The sequence below is a fragment of the Neltuma alba genome, unplaced genomic scaffold, assembly GCF_004799145.2.
Source record: "Neltuma alba isolate B1F8T4 unplaced genomic scaffold, ASM479914v2 tig00010929_pilon, whole genome shotgun sequence".
In the NCBI taxonomy this organism is placed as follows: Eukaryota; Viridiplantae; Streptophyta; class Magnoliopsida; order Fabales; family Fabaceae; genus Neltuma; species Neltuma alba.
Window position 1 is genome coordinate 61,490 of NW_021635704.1, and position 16,904 is coordinate 78,393.

General features: G+C 35.3%; 3 protein-coding genes across 4 annotated transcripts; 1 reads left to right on the top strand and 2 right to left on the bottom strand.

The window, feature by feature from the left end:
- Nucleotides 1-487: 487 nt before the first annotated feature.
- LOC114760078 (psbP-like protein 1, chloroplastic) lies at nucleotides 488-3,982 on the top strand. The gene is made up of 8 exons (XM_028949334.1): nucleotides 488-629; nucleotides 719-815; nucleotides 1,680-1,760; nucleotides 1,872-1,954; nucleotides 2,070-2,192; nucleotides 2,270-2,341; nucleotides 3,216-3,312; nucleotides 3,591-3,982. The coding sequence occupies exons 1-8, from the start codon at nucleotides 567-569 to the stop codon at nucleotides 3,692-3,694; spliced, it is 720 nt and encodes a 239-aa protein (XP_028805167.1). The 5' UTR covers nucleotides 488-566; the 3' UTR covers nucleotides 3,695-3,982.
- Nucleotides 3,983-4,282: 300 nt separating this feature from the next.
- LOC114760034 (60S ribosomal protein L23a-2) lies at nucleotides 4,283-6,489 on the bottom strand. 2 transcript variants are annotated; one of them, XM_028949279.1, is made up of 4 exons: nucleotides 6,437-6,489; nucleotides 6,053-6,100; nucleotides 5,122-5,488; nucleotides 4,283-4,620 (listed from the first exon to the last, which is right to left on the bottom strand). In XM_028949279.1, the coding sequence occupies exons 2-4, from the start codon at nucleotides 6,066-6,068 to the stop codon at nucleotides 4,536-4,538; spliced, it is 468 nt and encodes a 155-aa protein (XP_028805112.1). In that variant the 5' UTR covers nucleotides 6,069-6,100; nucleotides 6,437-6,489; the 3' UTR covers nucleotides 4,283-4,535. The 2 variants fall into 2 exon arrangements, with proteins under 2 accessions (XP_028805112.1, XP_028805111.1); XM_028949278.1 differs by having other exon boundaries at nucleotides 6,382-6,471.
- A 1,531-nt stretch (nucleotides 6,490-8,020) lies between these two features.
- LOC114760073 (beta-hexosaminidase 1) lies at nucleotides 8,021-15,425 on the bottom strand. The gene is made up of 15 exons (XM_028949324.1): nucleotides 14,958-15,425; nucleotides 14,787-14,870; nucleotides 14,090-14,125; nucleotides 13,340-13,451; nucleotides 13,179-13,249; nucleotides 12,911-13,041; nucleotides 12,407-12,423; nucleotides 12,158-12,206; nucleotides 11,618-11,718; nucleotides 10,814-10,873; nucleotides 10,064-10,097; nucleotides 9,710-9,808; nucleotides 9,401-9,460; nucleotides 9,072-9,322; nucleotides 8,021-8,475 (listed from the first exon to the last, which is right to left on the bottom strand). The coding sequence occupies exons 1-15, from the start codon at nucleotides 15,372-15,374 to the stop codon at nucleotides 8,300-8,302; spliced, it is 1,698 nt and encodes a 565-aa protein (XP_028805157.1). The 5' UTR covers nucleotides 15,375-15,425; the 3' UTR covers nucleotides 8,021-8,299.
- Nucleotides 15,426-16,904: the final 1,479 nt, after the last annotated feature.

The following is a 16,904-nucleotide window of genomic DNA, read 5'->3' on the forward strand; positions in this document are numbered from 1 at the left end:
ACTAAAGGTCAAGGACTAAGACTATGTGTTTGAAATTTGAGGGAATAAAACAAAAATGCTTCCAAATTTCATAGTCCAAACGTTATATCAATCCAATAATATATTAAAAACATGTTTAAAGTACCGGAATAAAATTTTATCATCTATATATCTTGATTTGTTTTTGTTCGGAGACCTTTTTGGCATGTGGAAAAAAAGAAAGAATATAAACCATAACATAAGAAAATAAATTAAACAAAAAAAGAATTAAATAGTTTCTTATTTTAGTATATATATATTATCTTATTTGCATTTGCTTGCTAAGGTTTTTTTTCCCCCGATCTAAATGTGCTTGAAAACTGCAAAGTTACTAATTAGAAATATTATCTTCAGCGGCCACGTGGGAAATAATTAACTTAAAGACTGCAGAATTAGAGGCTGTCGCTAAGAATGTGGATAACTTTGCATCCTACGTGGGGTTTTCTCCGCCTCCTCCACTGAATCTTGAGGGCAGAGAAGGCCATTGCCTTTCTTCTTCCCTGAACTTCGCACTTCGAAGAAAACTTCCACTTACAATAACAGTAACAATGGCGTCCCTTCAGAACTCCCCAACAATTCACCGGACCCTCTTCCATAGCTCTTTCCCTCAGGTACCTTCGTCTTCTATCTCTCTCTTTTTGATCCTTTAAGTTTGTGATGATTTCACTCAGTCGCCTTCTGCTTTTTGAAATTTTACTAGCTACAGAAGAATGGTCATTTTCGTTCCTGTAGAAGAGAAAGCATTTCGTTCATAGTTAAGGCTGCCCATTCATCACTAAAAACCATTTCCCCTACAGGTATTCAAGATTATTCCGAGTTCAGCTGTACAAGTACTTGATTTCTTTGCTTTTCAACTTTCAAATATCTCAATCTCACTTCAACAACTCGTCCATTCTCATTGGTAGCTTCTTTAGTAAGCATTTAGTCCTACCTCTTAAACTTAGCATCAAAGGCCGTTGATAGATCGCTAGTGTATGCTGTATGTATTTACTGATTATTGTTTTGGAATATTGCACTTTCTCCGCTGAGTTATGGGTCCAATTACAAGTTACCTCTGGTGTGCCAATTTCAGTACGATAACTTCTGGGTTAAGTTGCATTGTGCAATATGCACCTCGGGTCTATATCAAAAATTAACCTCACAGATGTGTCATTTGCATTCCATATGAATCATTTAAGCACTACCGCACGAAATGCAGTTGCGGAGAATTCAGCAATAAACTTTGTAAAATATAGAGATCAACATAAAGATTGTCAATTATGAACAATGCAAGTGAAACTCATTCTATAATAGAGATCAACATGAAATATGAAAGGTGTGAGGTGAGGTACATAACGCGATTTTTTTTTTTTTTCATAAGCAATGTTTATCTCTTGTTAATCCTTGAAGCATGTATATTTTCCCTGATTTTCTAATTAGTAGGAAATAAAATACTTTAAGGGGTTGAATCAAGTAGCGCAAAGATTTAGATACCAAACAATTGAGCATTGATCTGTTAGGCACCAAAAACTACATTTCCTCTAAAATTTTATGGGCCAAGATTGGATATTCCGAAGCTTCAAGCAGTTACTAAAATCCTTATCTCATAAAGGCTTGCTTACTATCTAAAAACCAGAGCATCTACAACTTATTTTGATGGTTTTTTTCTTACATTTTTGCAGAAATGCCAGGAAGACGCCAAATGATTGCCATTGGGACTACTGCCCCTTTGGTTTTTCTGTTTAACCAACATTTATACTCCTGTAAGATTACCTTTAAGCAGTTTAAGTTTTCCATTTTTTGTACTAAATTACTCTTGACTAGAAGGCTATAAATGGCTGACATCTTTAGAGTAAACCCTTGATATGTCTCAGTTGCTGCAGAAAACAAGAAAGGATTTTTGTCAGTATTGGACAAGAAAGATGGATATTCATTTCTCTGCCCTTTTGGCTGGCAGGTGCGCAGTTTTACATGATATCAGTTTCAATATGACTTGTGTCTGTAGCTAGTTCACTATCATTCACAAAAGTTAAGATTGGCTACTTCCATCCACTACAATGGGGATTGTGCAGGAAGTAGTGATTGAAGGTCAAGATAAGGTGTTCAAAGATGTCATTGAACCCCTCGAAAGTGTCAGTGTAAATGTGATCCCAACTGGAAAAAAAGATATTCGAGAATTTGGACCTCCTGAACAGGTTAGTGTTATATCAGAGCCCGCTCTCTCTTTTCTGAATGAAAATAAATCATTTTATTGATCTTACTTTTCTCGCAGGTTGCTGAAACTCTAATAAAAAAAGTTCTGGCTCCTCCAACCCAGAAAACAAAACTAATTCAGGCAAAAGAGGTTTAATATCTCATACCTCTTCTTTCTTTATGTTAAATGGACGGTGAAGTTGCATTGCATGTCTTGAGATTTGATACGGATTCAGAAACTATAAGCAGTAAATATGATATTCCCTGGACAACTCTGCTCTGCTATTTTCATCTCAGAGTTGACCTCAGGACTAGTCATTGCTGGTGTTCTGTCTTTTCCTTACCACTTATGCAAAAAGTTGAATTTGATATCATATCTTCCTTCCTCCATGCTGTTTTTCAGTTTCCGTTGGAAATGGGGTCACCCTTGGCTGCTTAGTGTATACACGGTAGTTTAACCTAATATATGCATAAGGGGAGCTAAAGGTGGGGGAAAAGATATGACCTGGAAAGCTGAAATGCTTATGAGCATATAAATAATCTAAGATTTCTGTGTAACTAATGCAAGCATGGTAGCCTTTTTAACTTGGATTGGTTGACTAGAGTGAATTTGGCCTTTCATAGTATTTGAAGGTTCTGAATGGGACTTTTCCTGCTCAAAGATGACTGTTTATAGTGAACAAAATGTTGTTTCATTATGTTGCCAAATAGATTTTCTTTTCAACTGATCTTTTCTTGTTTGGAAAAACTCTTCTGATATTATGATACATGAAAATCTAAAATATAAGTGAGGGACTATTCTCCCTTTCCAATCATTCCCAAACAAGGAGAGCTTCAATGAAGCCTTTATTGCATGCCCTTGGATAGTTTACCGCGCCAATATATTATAAACATTCTCTGGGTAGTGAATGAGGAATATGGTTGTCTTCACTTTTCATTGAGTTGTATTTGCATTGAGTGATGTGCACATCAAAGGGCTTATCTTTATGGAATAACATAGCTTGCTCCATGTTTGTATTGTGCAGCAAGACGTTGAGGGAAAAGCGTATTATCAATTTGAGTTTGTTGCTCAGGCTCCTAACTATACTCGCCACGCTCTGAGCACTATCTCCATTGGCAACGGTACGGTTTTGTCTTTGCATTGGATGGTTTAACTCCATGATAAGTTTCCTCAAGTTTAAAAGGGAAGTTAATTAGTGAGTATGTAATGCATATAGTGATAAATTGAGCGGAGTTAAAACTTGGGAGAACCAGAGCTTAAGCTCAGGTTTGTTTCAAGGCCTCAAGCTCTGGTTGTTTAAACGCAAGTGTGATGAAAAGGGAAGTAAACTGGTTGAATGTATGATCATCTAAGACTTAGGTACAGATAATTAACTGATACTAACAAGCATGAATGGCAGGGAAGTTTTACACCTTGACCACGGGAGCAAATGAGAGAAGGTGGGAGAAGATGAAGGACAGATTGCAGACAGTCGTAGAGTCCTTCCAAATTTTCAATGTCTGAGTTCTAACTTTTCGTTTGTTCTCATGATAGAGATGATGAACTTTCATCTGCAAGAATGCTGCCCAATTCCAAGTCTACATTTTTGTTTGGCCAATTGCCCATGTTATAGTAGCTAACATTTTTTTCAGTCAACTGGGAAGAGTATAGTAGTCAATGTTTCAATATCCTTTTCTAAATTTTATCCCGTCCAATCTCGCCATAATGACTAACGTTCTAGTTCTATTTAGAATGTACACTTTTTGGGAGTCATTATGCTATCTTTCTCCAAATCAAGGTTAAATTTAACTACAAATTTATCATCGCTCAATATATGGCCAATCACTTTCGTTAACTTTTAAAAAGCAATTGAATACTTGCCTTTAGACGCTCCCACTAAGAAGCATTTTCATTCATCCGTCAGAATCTTCTTTTGTTCTTTTTAAATGCGCGAAAACATAATTGCTCCGAGTAAACTGGTAATCTCTTACACATGAAAACCAACTGAGCCACATGTAAATGAAACGCGTCCTAGGAAACTGTCCGCGAAATCAAACCACCCCTCCTTTCAAAAAGGCACCCCGACGAATAAGATAATTGACGGGAATTAGGTTTTAGGTCGGTTGAACATGCTAGCTGCATATCAAAACACAATATTTTGAAGAGCAGGACAAATCATTCACAGATTAGGTCTGGTATAAAAATCTACACTCATGAGAGAACTAGCCAAAATTGAATGTGGAGTAACCAGTTATACATAAGAGATAGTCAAATAGACATGGGAGAGTCGAAACCGGAAGCAAATTTTTAACGAAACTATCTCAACAACAATGGATTAGCTTCGCTCGACTCAAAGCAGAACGCCCTAAATGATGCCAATTTTGTTGGCCACATCCAAAGCGTCATAATCTGGAGTCAACCTAACATAAGCTTTCTTTGTTCCATCAGGCCTGCATCACCCAAATTATGGAGGTTGGTAAAGGCATCCAGCATTTACATAGTCTTCAGTCCAATGTTAAATAATAAATAATTCACATGATAACAATACGAAACATCATCTAAATTGCGTTTAAGATCCAGCATACTCTTGTTTAGTTACAAGTCCGTTTGTAGATATTAACTGTCAGAATCAAAGGCAATAGTTATTTGATGTGACATCTTACTATCTGCTAATTCATTTTTAATCGACAATGATCATAAATAGATGCAGTTAAATGACAGTGCCCTACAATATACCCACACGAGAATACCCCAACCCAATATTTTAGATCATATACATTGCAACAAGCAATCAGAATGCCATAAAAGACAATGCGCAAATTCTAAATTTTATCTAAATCAGTCCTATGCAAGAACAGCGATTCTATTAGATTTCTGGTTCTGCTTCCACAACATGCAATACACGTAGAGTACCTCGACAATGTTGATTCTAAAGGCATTGTTTAAGTTACCTGATCAGCGTATTGACTTTCTTGGCCTGAATATCATACATTTTCTTCACTGCGTCTTTAATCTTCTTCTTGTCAGCACGGATATCAACAATGAAAACCAGCGTGTTGTTATCCTCAATCTTCTTCATAGCAGATTCGGTAGTGAGAGGGTATTTAAGAATTTGATAGTGATCAAGTTTGTTCCTCGGCGGTGCACTGATGCGAGGATACTTAGGGTTCCTGTCTTTCTTCAATGTCTTTGGACGATGAAATGTGACAGATGTCCTGATTTTCTTAGCTTTCTTCTTCAACACTGGACCACCTGACTTCAATGCTTTGGCAGCCTTCATGGCCTGTCCTTTAGGATCAGCCTTCTTGGTGGTATCCACTACACAAGGTGAACATTCATCAGGCCATTTGCATGAATTAGATGTTATCACCCACGCTAACTACTCAATTTCAATGAAGCAGTACATGAAAAGGGTAGAAAATCATCTGAGGGATCAAAACATGAGTTGGAATTGGTTATAACTAAAGATAACAAGCTGGCATAAAAGAAGGCCATGGCCTATTACACAGAAAAAGCAGATCCCCTGAATGAAAAAGAACATAACATAGCATCCCAGTATCATTAATTCAAACTTTACATGCTATTCCATCCAACAAGAGAAAGCTTCGCTCGCGACAGCTAATGAGTTGACCAAAATTCCAAAATGTCATACACAATATAAAGACTGATGTAACTGAAAATCAAATTCCCTCGAACGCATTAAAGGAAGAAGGAAAATGACTAATCACGCATGAAATCATTATACTAGGATTGTGTAGGCATCAAAATCACAAATTCCAAGAGGGAGTCATTACCGCAACAACAAATATCTAAATCATCGACACCGGCAGGACGTAAATTATGAAAAAGCGGGAAAAGGCGGTGAAATAATAAAAGACTTACCCTTTGAAGGAGCCATTGCGAACTCTTACCGGAAGCTCTTCAAAGCTCCTGCATATATAAATTGCAGCGAGTTACCAAAGTACAAAATCAGAAGGATGCAAAAAGAAAACAAAGGCGTAAAATCACGGGCTAAAAACTACAAAACCAACAACATTCAGATTCAATGCTGTCCTAAATAGTAATTAAATTCGATTCAGAAAAAAACGAAACCGGAGACTGAAGATGATGTATATAAATACAAAAATAGTACAGAACAGGTGAAATCCAGAGCTCTCGGGAAATAACAGATTTTGGAACGGAAAATGGCATTGAAAATCGAATTTCAATACCTAAAGATGAAAAGGAAGATGATTCAAAGAAGCATAATGGGAGATTTCAACGAACCTTTAAAACAGGGGTGCTGCCGCGGGGCATGAAACTAGGGTTTTGTGGTTGCCGGGAATCGAGATAAGTAATTTCATTTTCCGTGAGAGACATAAATATACGCGAAATTACAAAAGTAACCTTCCCAGAGTCAATGTGGACCGGTGACTGATGGGTGTCTTTGTTCTAAAGCCCAAAAAAAAAAAAACCAATGTAAATTAAGGTTCAAATGACTCAATTCTAATAAAACAAAATTACGTAAATTCAGACAAAATTTTTTTTATATATTTATTTTGTATATCTTAAAATTATAATTTGATTTTCACCTAAACAGTCTTTGATTCTGTGAGATCTTGAACGGCTTTTTATAATTAAAAAATAGATCTTTGCACAGTATGACAAAAAAAATTTATAAAATATGATGAAAATTAATATGGTTTCATTAAAAAGTTTTAAAAATTTTTAAAAAATAAATAATTTCACCAAAGATTTATACTTTTTCTAAAAAAATTAGGAAAATGACAATTTTAAAGAAGGAAAATAATTATTAAAAAACTCCAATAACAATCTAAACAGATTATAATGATAAGTTTCAAAATAAAAAATAATAATTTCTGAAACTTTTTTTTAATTTTTTTAAGATTTCATTGTAATTCTCTAAAAAATTTATGCCACTGTGAAGCTTACTGTCGCAGTTATTATAGCCTGATGGGCTGTTTCCTCAAAGCCCAAAAGCCTAACCCAACCTTCCAAACATCTCTGGTTTCACATGAACAGCCCATACATACCAAAACTATCTCCACATGTGTCACTCCTTGTCCTTGGTGAATTAAATAACTCATAGATTAAAAAAATTAGTTAAATTAAATACTTGTTATTATTTTTAATCATTTGTATTGTAACTAATGCTCAATGAAAAAGCCTCTTAACATATATAATGAATATAGATACTTTGTAAAAAAAAAATGAATATAAAAAATAAAATAAATTGAGTTTTTATATTTAGAACTAAATCTAATATTTTATCTAACTTACTAGGAGCTGAGGAAGTATTATCCGTTAATTTCAACAAAATCCCAAGCCCCAACTTGACTCCAACCTTAAACCTATAACCCTCCCAGTTCTTCTGCAGCATATGCATCATGATCAACCCAAGTCATGCCAACCATCTTATATCCTTTTTGCAAAAATGTCAAGAAACTACTCACAAAGACCAACTCTTGATTCTTCGTCCCCAATTCCAATGTAAGACCGCTAGGCGGCGCCGTCGGGTATAAACAAGGGATTCAGACAGTCGAAATCACTGGGCACAGTGAACTACGCTTTGTTATCTGACATCAGCACATGATGGAGATTATTGATGTCCACAGCAAAATACAATAGTACTACCTCCGTTAAGATGTTCTTTGCAGATGTCAACAGGATTTGGGGGGGAAAAAGACACCGTATTTACAAGCAACATTGGAATAAACAAAGTGAGAATGAGCCCTGAGAGAAAAGTATTGAAATTTTTACGTAATTATGAATTGTTTTCCACTAAAGTAGACCTTTGCAACTTCTTTTCCATTTTTAGGTGTTTTTTTTTTCCGTGGGGGAAAGCTAAAGGAAGGAAAAGGTCAGCCAGAAAATGTTTATCCGATGAACGGGCTCAACGCTGGAGCAATCTCAAAGCCATACATACTATTCGTATTAGAAAACGTATCAAGCAAGCAGAGTCAACAAGATTTATTCTCATAACAATAAATTAAAATGTGACTTGCTTGTTTTGCTAGGCAGAGCAGGCCTTCATTCACCCTTATCAATCTGGCATATCTTTTCACACCAGCTGATTCCCCACCATGCCAGACTCAGATGATCTACCACACTGGCGGAGTTTGATAAGCATTATTGCTCATAGCATGAACCTGGGCCTTTAGGGGCAGTTCTAGCATGAAAGTTCGTGACAGGAGCAGCCGGAACTCCTCGTCTATTTAACAGACATCTGAAGTGTTGCAATCGCGGCAATGCAGTTAAGGTGATATTTCCTGCATGTGCAGAATCTCTCTGACTCCACAAGCGTTCTGTGACATGCAAGTAGAAGTTAATCTTGCATTTTTCAAATTTAGCAGCCTGCCACCCCAACCCTTCCTTCACTTTACCAAAATACATACATAACTAAAGTAAAATGCCATTATATTCATATCTATCAAAATTAAAAAGAGAGGAGGAGTGCAACTTAAAACTCCTTCATATCTAATTCATCACAGAGAAGGGCCAAAAACAAAATAGATTACAAGATCCCTACGACCCCTTCATATAACTTGCATGTCTTAAACTCTTAATCCTTCAGAGTGTGTGTGTGTGTCTTGCGGTCATATCTCTAAAAGGCAGAGAAAGATGTGTTTAGATAAAAGGAAAAGACTCTCAACAATGTGTAAGACTTATCATATTCTTAAAGGGAATCTGACATGCAGTATAGGCCCCAAGGAAAGGAGGGGAGGTTTGGTAACTCTGACTAGGTAAGACGACAGTAATCCTTTAAAGGACCCAAATGTGCCATTGCTTGATCGATATGCCTTTAAATTACCAATTGCTGATAGAAAAACCAGAATCTCTGAAGTCAAGAGTGCTACGAACGTAGCATAATGACAACAAATTATAAGCAGGATGTGATTACCTGCAGCTGCTGCAGCTCGAGGCCATATTGTTTGCTGCACGTCTGAGGCATCAGCTGTCTCACCCCACATGCAAACTTCTCCTCCAAGTACAAGTTTTTGTTGTGACTCCTCATGTATTCCCTCAAGTGGCTCAGCAGTATAGACCAAATCCCAAGGCACATCAAGATGGTCAAGGTACCAGACGCCCTGGTTACTGAAAATGCACCGGAAACCTTTTGCAACAGCCTTTGGACAAACCCCAGGACCCAACCTAAAAAATTACTTGACCGTCTTCATTCTGAAATTGCGATATTTGAGGTTCACAAAGGTTATACATATGGAAACTCACCAGTTATGCACTACGGTTTGTGGATGAAGCTTTGACGGGAATGTGTTGAAGGTTTCTTCCCTGAGAAATCACAGATACTTATTATAAAAATTTAAGAACTTGATGACTCAAAAGAAGTAGAGTTTATACTTGCTGACAAATACGGAAGACATTAAGATACTAGGGGAAGGGGGATTTTAAATCCTTAATATAGTCATTGTTTCAAAATTATACATCAAAAGTTTTCAAGTTCAGGCATGAAGAAGAATATGCCGAAGCAGGAAGACGAGAGTTTTTAATGCAGGACTTCCATATAGATAAAGATTGTACCAGTTCACAGGAGTCCAATTCTTTGATAATGCTATGCCTTGGGCCTTGAGTACAAAATATTCATAGGCATCTTTAGCAGTCATGTTGTGATTCTGAAGCCTGCACTTGAGAGTCAATACTCAGTATATAGAACGAATGTCACACATGGAAATTATGCATGATACAATGATAATTAATAAAGTTAGGCTACTAAACTTAATTTAGGAAATTGATGACAATCTATGCTTAAACAAGGCATGATTATCAGCAGGGCATGTAGGGAGGCATACCGCCAGCCTTTTTCATGCCTTGTTGCACCAATGTCCCTAGGAGAGAGAAAAATCATAAAGCAAGAATAACAGTTAGGATTGTTACCATTCCTTAACATGAGTAGTATTGCTCCAGCAATCTGTCAAATAATGTTATTGGTCATAAATTAGTATCGATAAAGACAAGAACATGAACCCACATGACTATTAACTAATGACCTAGATTTATCAAATGACATTTTTGCCCAAAATGGTGCTCTTAGGGCAAATTTTACAAAGCTGAAGTTATTTTGAGGGAAACTTTGCTTAAACATCTTTGCAGGGGGGAAAAACCACTTGCGTAAGTCCAGGTCATGAGTTAATGATTGTGTGGATGCCTGTTTATTAATTAGGAGAAATTTTTCCCAACAAATGAATCATTTTGACTGGATAAAAATTGTTCAGGGATTCATTAGGACCCAATTGCAAGGTATGGGACTTGAGCCCCGAATCAAAAGGATGAGATTCTGATATGGGATTTAGAGGGACCTTGGGCTCTCCAACCTGATAACTAGCTCTTGAGAACTTCTTATCAAGAACGGCATTGAGAGGCTTTTATCTTTGGAGGACCGAATTAAGAGGAGTCTAATCATTTAACGGTGCAGGACCATTAACATTTCAGTTTCAGAATAAGGCAGAAATATTATAGGATGAACAATTTATCCATTGCCCTTAGATTGCATCTCTCCTCACAAGACTATTTACTCTTAGCAGTGCTAATTATAAAATTATGCTTAAACCCTTGTTTAACAACTTCAAGTCTTAGGTCATGTGGCTATTCAGAAATTTAATAAAGCTACCAAAGTCTCATACTGACCAGTATTAACTTCATCACCACCCAAGTGGAATAGCTCGAAGGGGAAAATCTTTCTCATATCTGTAAAATTCAGAAAAATTATTATGAACGATAGATATGGAGTCATTTAATTAACGATAATGCAAGAATTAAGGAGCTCAAGCTACACCAAGGTTTAGTCAGCCAAACAATCAACTTAATAGAGGTGAACCATAACTGTGGTTAAATGCTATCATTGTATTAGAGAGAAAACGAGCAAGAGATTCGAATAGGAATGACAGTTAGTAGTACCAAAGACTTTGCAAAATAGAGCAAGGACAACACGAAATGAACCAAATGACTAAAACACAAATTGGCTAATGCAATCTCTATAACGTGACCAAAGAATCAAAACAGATTTAGAGCTGACTTCTCACAAGACTTTGGTTACAAATAAGAAAATTTAGTGGCTGCTAGAAAGAATAAAAAAGTCAGAAATAGAGACCCATCAATTATTCAAGATTTTAAGTATTGCAAACTCAGTTGGAGGGTCAAAGATTTAAAGATATGCTTTGAAATATCTTATCCTTTGTCTACAGGTTAAGAATTTATTATTATCCAGGAGTCTTCGAGTAATCCGTATCATTATCTTTAGCAGTTGCGGAGTTGCCACTATTCAAATAATCAAATTAAACCAATTTAGTATAAAATAAAGCAGGCAGGTGCTACCACTGTCTAAAAGTGTACATGAGCAAGCCATACCATTATGTCTGCTTTAAACATAAATTTCAAAAAAAAAAAAAAAATTAAACAAGCACCAAGGGCAATGTTTGATAGGAACATAACCTGTCAAAATCCCAGAAATGAGATCAAATGTAAACTTCTTTGAAACATCCAGCGGCTCTCTACAGGAAGGTGCTGGCCAAAGTTCAGGATATCCAGTACCCCTGGATAAATAGAGAACATGTAAATTTTTGTCTGATGCATACTTGGTCAATAAAAATATTAAATTTCACAAGCAGTCTAAAAGTTACACTTAGATTTATGGCTAGAACTCAACAAATCAAAAGGAGTGCATAAATCAAGGTGATTTTTAGGCGAAACAAACAAGGAAACAGGAACAAATTAATGTCAACTTGCAACATATTTTCGGGGTAAGTAATATTCCATCAGAAGAGACACTTGTGGGATTATAGGTTTAAGGCCACAGGCTGGTCCATCCAATGGTTAAACAAAATAACTAATTGACCAACCTCGCTCGATAGAAGTACTCACAATAAATTGCACGAGTGAAAAACATTTTCTTAGTCTCCACGTGCCGGTCTTATCAGGAAAGTTATTATCATAAGATAGATTTTCAAAACTTAGAAGTGCAATATATCATACCATGATTCAGCATGACCAGGGACATCCACTTCTGCCATCACGTTAATGCCTGTAATGCCATGCAAATAACCACTAATAAATGAGCATTGATATTTTAATAGTCAGAAAACTTGACCTCATAATTTACATTTTGCATGATATCAAGAAAGGGGAAGTAACAAAAGCAAAGAATCTGAAGTTAGGAATTACTGCAAACTATAGAGGATACAATATAGCAGAACCTTCAAAAGAAATTGGAAGATGCCTCACCTCTCACTTTTGCAAAGCTTTACATCAATGCAGTGTAACATGAAAAGGGAAAAAAAAAACATCATTAACTATAGGACTGATAAAGAAAGCTAATCCAAGATAATATATAGAAAATGACAGTTTACTCATAGGTGAAGAAAAAAATGATATATTGTTTTAACATCATCACGAAATAGTTTCTATTCGGGATCCTTTTTCCCAGGGTTTTAAAACATATTTTTATGGCATATTATCAAGTCCAAATAAATAATGCAACAACAATAACAGACTAATAATTGAATATTTAGCTGAAGAACTAGACAATTTAAAGCAAAGATGATAGTATCAAAGACTTGACTAGAAATTTTGGCCAAAAAAAGAGACTTGGCTAGAAACGTATTTCAGATATTCTATCATACAACCCTCAGCCAGTAAAGTTTTGAGAAGGACAATAAAGTCTTGGATGACATAGTAGGAACCTCTAAATCTAGTAATTAGTAGTAAATGAAATGAGTTGAGTCTTACTTGACAATTTCATAAGCATCCTCTACAGTATAACGTTCCCACTTTGTATATGAGCCTTTCCACAATTTTGGATATGAAGGTATCTCAAGAGGAAATGACTGCTCGTCTATGATGTGCCAATGTAAAACATTCTACCGATTATAATTTTCATATCAGCATTACATGAAACAAAATAACATGATATGGTAGTTAGATGATACTTCATTGGTTTCCAATGGTGAAAATCGGCATGAAATCAAACAAGAAATACACATAATGTCTATCTTACAAGTTTAGCATAGGACATCGATTCAATTATCTGCTTAATTACATCAATTGGTAAATAGTGTCTTGACGTATCTGCAAAATCAAATACAAAAACATTTTTATGTAGAATAGCATAAAATCACTCAGAAAATAGATTTTTCCTTCAGCAAAATTCTGACTTACCCAGCATAAGCCCACGGTATGCAAACCTTGGCTTATCTTGGATAGACCAAGGTGCCTTGTATATTTGAACTGCTTTGGTTGAATAATCAAAAGAGCACAACTGACTGAAGGTCTGGCGCATTATAAAGGAGAAGAGCATGTGATGGAAATCAATCAGGCATAAATCAAAAGGAATTACATACTTGTTAACATTTTTTAAAGTAGATTGTGTGCTGTGACCAAGATGCATATGTGGAAGAACAAAAGAAACAATAGTTCAGTTTCCAGATAAAATTATGTAAACGCAGACTGCTTACATCATAGTTATAAGACAAATTTTATAGTATGAAGAATAATTAAAAAAAACAGAATAAAAAAAATTAAGAATCAAGAAAAATGTTACTACTATGATCCTAAATATAAAACCCATTTTGTAATGTAATTTGCACTATAAAATAGATCTTATGTTTAGGACCAAAGGAGTAAAAGTTACATTAAAACAACTCGGTCATTAATGTCTGATATTCTTAACCACAAAAGAATGCCACAAAAGCATCACAAGTTTTAGCTCTAAACTGTAACAAGCAGCTAACTATTTTGGCAATCTTTTTAACCATCCCTCCTTCACTTCAGACACCACCAAATAGGAGGGGGGAAAAAAAAAGGAAAGAATAAGAGCCTAAATGAGTGACATCAAGTTATGTAGAAAGACATGACACCATATACAGACACCAATATTGTGAGAAGAAATTTTACAGTAATAAGACATACCTCCAATCCACGTAGTGCTCCATAAACTGTATTTGCCTACATGAACAATATCACAGTACCAGACTATTAATAACAATCTAAAAATGGTTCTGCTAAATCACATCTTAATTTGGGCAAAGCTAAAGAATAAACTGCCTATTTCACTTAAAGAAAATAGAAACTCGGTTTCATGTTTTTTGCACTAAAAAGGAGAGAGGGAGAGGGCGGGTATATACTTTGTAGCTACACCATCAATTCCCAAAACTGGTGATTAAGCCCCTCGAAAACTGATAAAAGAACCAAGAAGATAAAGCCACAAAACCTGGAATTAAGTAACTTTTAGGCGTCTTTTCTGGTTACCTTTAACCTGAGGTCTCTTCTTGTACAAACGTTACCCTTATGTAACTGAGAAGGCTAAATCTATCTCAAGAGTTCCACCTATCAAAAGGTTGGGCCTTTTGACCATTAGATCTATTTCGAGATTCCCTCTTTATTTCAAAGAGAAAAAAATAATCAAAAATCTCACGGTAGATAAAATGTTCAAAGTACTCAACTTTCTTGAGAGCTCGAGCTCGAACTTGTGCCCAATTGAAAATAGGCAACTAGAGCGGATTCATTCATAATTCAGCTCAAGTAATTCATGAAATGCGTTGATAACTGAAAGAGGTAATACAAAACACGTGAACCGAGGCCAGTTTAGGAGGAAAAATAAGTGTACCTCAATCTTTACTTCCCCAGCAACGGACTGCCCATTGGACTTCGGAACGAGCAAAGTATAGCTTTCATCAACACCAAGTTGAAGCTGCAACGTAAAAAAAGACACTTTCGAACCGAGAAATTACTTCCTTAATAGAAAAAGAAAAGGCAATCATCAGAGAACGGAACCAACCTCCTCGCTCGCAGAATGAACGGTAATCCGCAATGTGCTAACATCATACACAGATATTCTTTCCCTTAATTTCCTAAGAAAACTGAATCTGTCAATTCGCTTGAATATGATCCCTCTGTATCTGTCAAATGCAGCTCTGACAATATCGGAACCACCTCCATTACCATCCACGGCGAGAGAGAGCCCGGGATCAACCGAGAGCGTATCATCGCCGAAGGAGAATTGCGCAGGCAAAGGCCAAATGTAAGTGAGGGGTTCCCTGGGGTGTGGGGTTCTTTTGACTCCGGCACCGAGAGCTTGAGATGAACAGAGGGCAAGAGAAATGATGCAGAATATGGGAGAAGCTTCTAGGAACCATCTGAGTGTACAGAGACGCATGGCTGCGTTATGCTGAGACCCCCGTGCAGATTTGAGCATCAGGCGCGCAAGACACAGAGAGGGAGAGAGGAATGATGATGATGATGATGATGATGGATAGGCCCAGCCCCAGCAGGAGTTCAACTACAACGAAAAGCTTAGGCTTAAGTATGGAGGAATCTCAGGCCATAGAAGTTTTGCATATTTCCCCATTTCATTATGGGGGTGTTTGGGTGATTGTTTAATTCTTGGTTTGGGGAGCCAAACTATGGTTTGAGAAAAAATTACCCAAACACTTATCAATTTTTTAAAACCATGGTTTTATGATAAAACCATGGTTTGCCTATCAAAACCAAGGTTTTGTAATAAGCTAAAATTTTTTGCTTTTTGAGTGGTTCTCCCCCACCCCCTAAGTATGGTATTTGTTTTTGGTTGAAAATAATTATTTAGTTTTCTAAAAACATAATCTTATATTTTATAATTATATATACACATATCAAAAATTACCACATCTTGTTTTTAATATAAGACCTCATTTGATTTTTATTTGGTCCTAAATATAAAACCTCAATCTATTTTATTTCTCATATTTGTCTATCGTTTTTTAAGTTATAACCAATAAACTTGATTAATAGGGATATTGTAGGAAAGGCAACACCTATTTATTACAAATAACTAACTTAACTTATTTTTTTAATTTACTCAAATTAGTCAACTAACTCTTACATTTACAACTAGATATAGTCATTAATATATGTTTTTATACATTGTTTATTATGTTGGCAAAAAAAATTAATAAATTTATTATTTCGGTTTTTAATGTAGGACCTAATTGGAGATTTAATATTGGTCTTAAATGTAAGATTATTGTTCCGATCATTAATGTAAAACCTAATTAGAGAGTTAATATATAGACAAGGTCTTAATACCTTCATCAATAGATCTTCATTTCACATGGCTCGGTTTTGTGACTCCATAAGAGATCAAATTATTCACTATATACAAGAATAATCATGTCCCTTTTATTTTCTCTTTTCTTTTCAGATAATGTAATGTGTTGTTAAAAAAAAAACTACTTGGACAAATATATTTTGTTGCAACCTCTATTATTAAGACAATTAATATGAAATTTTTTTGTGTGGTTATTTAATTTTGTGAAAAAAAAATATGGGATTTCATCTTTAAAATTTTTAAGAAATATTTTTGGCAAAGTAAATCATTTTCCTAAAAACATATTTAATTATTTTATTAATATATATACAATTTAATTTTTTTATTAATTATATTATTTATGTCTTATTTATTATGTTGTCAAAATATATATTATTAACAAATTTATTACTTCAAATAAACATATATTATGAAATATATCTTACATGTAATTATCATTTAAACTTATGTCCTTTTTAGTAATTTCTATATATCAAAAAGCATTTCTGACAACAATTATCCAAACACTCTCGCTTTATCAGAATCATTTTTTCAGAAAATCTATTCTCTCCAGAATCTATTCTCCAAAAGCTATTCTCCAAACCATGGTTTTGCCTCATCCAAACAATGCACTGGAAAAAAGTTTATTAGGGAAGTAAT